This window comes from Sinocyclocheilus grahami, unplaced genomic scaffold (genome assembly GCF_001515645.1).
Source record: "Sinocyclocheilus grahami isolate Dianchi unplaced genomic scaffold, SAMN03320097.WGS_v1.1 scaffold649.1, whole genome shotgun sequence".
Classification (NCBI taxonomy): domain Eukaryota; kingdom Metazoa; phylum Chordata; class Actinopteri; order Cypriniformes; family Cyprinidae; genus Sinocyclocheilus; species Sinocyclocheilus grahami.
Genome location: NW_015505828.1, coordinates 329,503 through 335,659, shown reverse-complemented (window position 1 = coordinate 335,659; position 6,157 = coordinate 329,503). Strand labels below are relative to the sequence as shown.

The window sequence follows — 6,157 nt, the reverse complement described above, 5'->3', positions numbered from 1 at the left end:
TGTTGACGTTTTTGCAGATTTATTAAAAAAGAAAAACTGAGATATCACATGGTCCTAAGTATTCAGACTCTTTGCTGTGACACTCATATATTTAACTCAGGTGCTGTCTATTTCTTCTGATCATCCTTGAGATGGTTCTACACCTTCATTTGAGTCTAGCTGTGTTTGATTATACTGATTGGACTTGATTTGGAAAGCCACACACCTGTCTATATAAGACCTTACTGCTCACAGTGCATGTCAGAGCAAATGAGAATTATGAGGTCAAAGGAACTGCCTGAAGAGCTCAGAGACAGAATTGTGGCAAGGCACAGATCTGGCCAAGGTTACAAAAAAATTTCTGCTGCACTTAAGGTTCCCAAGAGCACAGTGGCCTCCATTCCTTAAATGGAAGACGTTTGGGACGTTCAGAACCCTTCCTAGAGCTGGCCGTCCGGCCAAACTGAGCTATCGGGGGGGAAGAGCCTTGGTGAGAGAGGTAAAGAAGAACCCAAAGATCACTGTGGCTGAGCTCCAGAGATGCAGTCGGGAGATGGGAGAAAGTTGTAGAAAGTCAACCATCACTGCAGCCCTCCACCAGTCGGGGCTTTATGGCAGAGTGGCCCGACGGAAGCCTCTCCTCAGTGCAAGACACATGAAAGCCTGCATGGAGTTTGCTAAAAAACACCTGAATAAGATTCTCTGGTCTGATGAGACCAAGATATAACTTTTTGGCCTTAATTCTAAGCGGTATGTGTGGAGAAAACCAGGCACTGCTCATCACCTGTCCCAACAGTGAAGCATGGTGGTGGCAGCATCATGCTGTGGGGGTGTTTTTCAGCTGCAGGGACAGGATGACTGGTTGCAATCGAGGGAAAGATGAATGCGGTCAAGTACAGGGATATCCTGGACGAAAACCTTCTCGAGTGCTCAGGACCTCAGACTGGGCTGAAGGTTTACCTTCCAACAAGACAATGACCCTAAGCACACAGCTAAAATAATGAAGGAGTGGCTTCACAACAACTCTGTGACTGTTCTTGAATGGCCCAGCCAGAGCCCTGACTTAAACCCAATTGAGCATCTCTGGAGAGACCTAAAAATGGCTGTCCACCAACGTTTACCATCCAACCTGCCAGAACTGGAGAGGCTCTGCAAGGAGGAATGGCAGAGGATCCTCAAATCCAGGTGTGAAAAACTTGTTGCCTCTTTCCCAAAAAGACTCATGGCTGTATTAGATCAAAAGGGTGCTTCTACTAAATACTGAGCAAAGGGTCTGAATACTTAGGACCATGTGATATTTCAGTTTTTCTTTTTTAATAAATCAGCAAAAATGTCAACAATTCTGTGTTTTTCTGTCAATATGGGGTGCTGTGTGTACATTAATGAGGAAAAAAAAATAACTTAAATGATTTTAGCAAATGGCTGCAATATAACAAAGAGTGAAACATTTAAGGGGGTCTGAATACTTTCCGTACCCACTGTATATATATATATATAAAATATTATTGCAATTTAACAAAAATATGCTGATTTGCTGCTCAAGAAACATTTCTGATTATTATCAATGTTGAAAACAGTTGTGCTGCACAATAATTTTGGGGAAACTGATAGATTTTATTTTTCAGGATTCTTTGATGACTAGAAAGATCAAAAGAACAGCATTTATTTGAAATATAACTATTTTGTAACATTATAAATGTCTTTACTGTCACTGCTGATCAAACTATTAATTATTATTATACATTTATTTTCGCTATTGAAACACATGCATTAAAAGTGACAGTAAAGACGTTATAAAAAACAAAAACAGCTATTTTAAATTGTAATAATATTTCAGAATATTACTGTTTTTACAGTATTTTTGATTAGAATCAGTTGAAGCACAGGGAACAGTTGGAGTCTAGTCGTAGGCAGACTTTCCAGCAGGCCAATGGACAAGTTTAGTCGTAGGCAGACTTTCCAGCAGGCCAATGGACAAGTTTTAAGTGCCTTAGGATTGTGGAGATGTGACTGTGAGTTACAGCAGAGGACGTTTACACTGACCTTATATATAATACGGGATGTTGATCTTACTGTTTCCTTATGGTGTCTGGAATTTGTTTGGATTTCATAAGGCTCAGTATATGGGTCAAAGATGAAAAAGGGTTTAAGCATAAAAACAATACTGCTTTAAAAAAAAAATCCAAAAAATATATCAAATAAAAAAAATAAAAAAGTTTTCTGTTTAATGTAATTGTATATTTGTTTTTGTTTTTCTAAGAAATGTCATTCAGTGTAACAATCTTCTCAGGCATATTTACAACAAAAATCAATTTATGACATATTAAAAAACAAATTACTCTCACCCCAAATAATAATTAGTTGTTATTTTACATTTTTTAAATGTGCCACTATGCTAGGTTTTGCCCATTTGTCAGTAAGAATTTTTTACTAATTTAAAACCCAATAAAATTTAATATGCTCACTTATTCTTTTATATATTTTAATATGTACAGGTCAGAATAAGCATGTTGTTTGAATTTTTACATTACGCCGAATGACAATAGAACAATATTTCAACCAAATTTTGACATTTTATTTATTTATTTTATTTTATTCTTCAAAAACGTATTTGAAACCTTAAATGTCGACACTTTACTTGCATTTAATGTGCTTTCTATGGACATAAAACACTTTTGTAAATTTATTTTGATGCGGACATCTTAACGTCTTTGACCCATATATATATATATATTTTTTTTTTTTTTATATAAATGAACAAAAACAAAAGTGTTACAATTAAACCTGCTCTCCACAGTTTCATGGATGTCATGGACTTGGAGCGAGACACTAAAAGCACATCCTTATCAACTAACCCCCTCATTACATGTTATTTGTCATGGGAGTGAATCCTTGCAGGAAAAACCTCCCTTTTTCTCACAAATGAGATTACGTCGCACTTCGAAGCATCAGGATTTGAAACTCAACACCAAATGTCAAGCGGCTCGGCTCTCCTCCCCCGCCGCGATTAGCTTCTGAGAACACGCGAGGCCGGGAGACCATGGAAAAACACACTCCGTTTGTTAGAGGCTTACAAGAAATAAAATGGCATTTGTTCATTCCAAGGCAATAAAGCGGCTCGAGAAACAAAGGTCGAGAAACGGTAGCCAAGCAGAGCTCTAATTGCAGGAGGTACTGTTAAGTGAGCCTATTATATGCCACTCAACACACTTACAATAAAACAACAATGCAAAATACAAGCCAGACTAATGGAGAGGCTTTCACGCTGTACATCGAAAGAAAAATATATTCAATGGACAATGGAAAACAAGAGATGGAGAGGAGAAATGAACTAAAAAGCTCAAACTACAACTTTCTGAAGACGTATATTAGAAAAGAGACTTCTTTTAAAGATCGGAGGAGTCTTAAATGCTCAATTAACACTGAAAGGTCAAACAGAGGTGGAGGTTTTATTTACCTGATCACCACGTCGTATTTGTTAATGATATCCCCCAGTGAACTGTTTTTTATGGAAAAGCCGTTTCCAATGACTGCACACGTCCTGCAATCTAAACTGCTGACACACAGAGCACTTTCCATGAATACGATACACAATCAAGGCCACAGAAATGTATTTTGAAGTGAAATGAGGTGTTTAGGTTCAGAAATGGTTGCTTGTGAACCTAAACATTATATAAGCAATTTTATTTTCTATGCATTTTCTATTAAATTGGCCATTTTTGCAATGTGTAAATACAATTTAGGGGAATGGTTTACCCAAAGATGGACATTTGCTAAAAATGTGCTCACCCCCAGGCCGTCCAAGATCAGGATGAGTTTGTTTCTTCATCAGATTTGGAGAAATGTAGCATTGCATCAGTGTCTCAGTAAAGGATCCTCTGCAGTGAATGGGTGCCGTCAGAATGAGAGTCCAAACAGCTGATAAAAACATCACAATAATCCACAGCACAATAATCCAGTCCATCAATTAACATCTTTTGAAGACTAAAGAAACAAATCCACCATTAAGACGATTTTAACTTTAAACCATCGCTTCTGGACAAGATATAAGTCCTCTATTGCTTTCTCCACTGGATAACTCACCTCGTCTGAATCAGGAGAGAAATCTGCACAGATCAAGCATCAGTTATGAGCAAAAACAGTCAAAAACGGCTCTAAACAAATACGTGGGTGGATTTTGATATGAGAGACAACAGGAGATGGATTTTGTCACTGAAGGCAGTGTTATTATGGATTATGGGCATTGCATTTTTGCCGGAAGCAACGGTTTGAAGTTTGTCTTAATGATGGATTTATTTCTTACAAACATGCTGCTTTTGTCTTCACAGAGCATTAACTGATGGACTGGAGTGGTGTGGATTACTTGTGGATTATTGTGATGTTTTTATCAGCTGTTTGGACTCTCATTTTGACGGCACCCATTCATTGCAGAGCATCCATTGCTGAGACACTGATGCAATGCTACATTTCTCCAAATCTGATGAAGCAACAAACTCATCTACATCTTGGATGGCCTGAGAGTGAGTGAATGTTTTAAAAAAAAAATAATTGTGGGTGAACTATTCCTTTAAAACTCTCAATGTGATTTTATTTTCTAGCAATTAACATTAGACACATCAAAATTAAAAGACAAAACTGATTAAATGAAAAAGTACAAATTAAACTAACTTGGTAACAGGATTGTGAGTAACACTTATATTTAGTCACACACAGTAACACGTGCATATTGAGCCACTCTCAGCCGTCACTGGGTAGGAGCTGCTAGGTTTTACTTATCCTTTTAAAAGACTGTCATTCTGTCTTTTTAATGGTTATTATATATTAAGCAAGATCATTTTGAACATGAGCAAGAGCATTACTGTAATTAATTTGTAATACATGCTGTAATTTATGCCAGATTGCAACACGTCATAAGCAACCGAAGCAGATGAGAGACTCTGAGGAATGGGTTTTCTGCAAGCTTATGGGTGCTTGAGTTCAGATACTCGTGAAAGCAGCTCGGCCCTACTTCACCTCTCAATGTTTGCTGGCATTGTGTAGCTGGAAGTCACTGCCAAGACCTTCAGAAGCAGGAGCTCTGCAGAGAGAAAGAAGAAAGAATTTGAACAAAGTGCACCATTATGAATGTATCAACATGAATGGATTGCATGCAGAGTGATGAGCAGCGTACAGTAAAAGCATGCCGAGCACAGAACCAACAAATAAATGTCTTTATATTATGTTGCCTGAAAGGTTTCGAGGGCATGTGAGGTTTCAGCAACAAGATCTGTGTGATCATGTCCTCAAGCCAGATTTAACATAAGCATTAGCTTAATGACTTTGCAGCAGATTTAACCATTGTATTAAAGGAAAGATTATGAGAGAGCGGAGTAACTGTACATACCGCTGCCTTTAATACCATAGGGCAGAGCTTCAGCTGACAGATGTTCCCGCCAGAAGAAATCCTCCAGCTTTAGAAAGAGCTCAGTCTTCCGGCTCATGCTGTGTCGGTGAAACAAAAGACAGACTCAAATACATTTTAGACATTTACTTTTTTATGTATAGATTTAATTACCCCAGATCTTTAATCGTAAAGTTAAATCCATTATAAAAACTGTAAATATTCATTGTGTGAATATTATCACTTTTTGAGTGAAAAAAGCATTATTTGTGGAATATTTTGTCAAAAGCTGAGGTGCATGAGCTCAGATTAATGAAGCCCTATGATCAATCAGTTCCACAAACAAATACAAAACCTGTGCTGTTTGAAATAAACCAAGTTGATAAAAAGATCGAATCCAAAATCTGGTAACAAAATAGCATGGCATGAAATTCATAAGCTGTTTATTTGTAGGCCGCTCATTTTTTGACAAACAAAAAATCTGATCTGTCTTTTGAGCAAGCTGCAGTTTTGGTTTAAACACTGAAACATTAGGAATTCCTAGATCTGACAGCAACGTGAATCAGGGACGATCGTTAAATCATTAAATCTCACTGACATTAACAACGTCCAGCACACTGTTAAAGGTCTCCAGTAGACTACGGCATATGCAGCCGGATCTGATGGTGTTCTAGCAGGAGAATAAATACACAAATACAAGCAAAAGGTGAAACCCCAAATGGAGCATGGTGAGACTGCATGCTCAGATGGGGAGCGAGCGGCCAGCTGTGTACACTAATAACACGGAGAACAATACAA

The 6,157-nt window shown here is 37.8% G+C and overlaps 1 protein-coding gene across 2 annotated transcripts in view; it reads right to left on the bottom strand.

The window, feature by feature from the left end:
• Positions 1 to 6,157, bottom strand: part of LOC107558567 (CMP-N-acetylneuraminate-beta-galactosamide-alpha-2,3-sialyltransferase 4) — a 31,812-nt gene that overhangs the window by 13,171 nt on the left and 12,484 nt on the right. Inside the window, exons 5-7 of one of the 2 annotated variants that reach the window (XM_016242225.1) lie at positions 5,363 to 5,460; positions 4,993 to 5,056; positions 3,437 to 3,532 (exon numbers count right to left, since the gene is read on the bottom strand). In XM_016242225.1, the coding sequence (XP_016097711.1) occupies positions 3,437 to 3,532; positions 4,993 to 5,056; positions 5,363 to 5,460 (258 nt within the window). Of the gene's footprint in view, positions 1 to 3,436; positions 3,536 to 4,992; positions 5,057 to 5,362; positions 5,553 to 6,157 lie in introns of those variants that run through there. The other variant, XM_016242224.1, reaches the window with a different exon arrangement.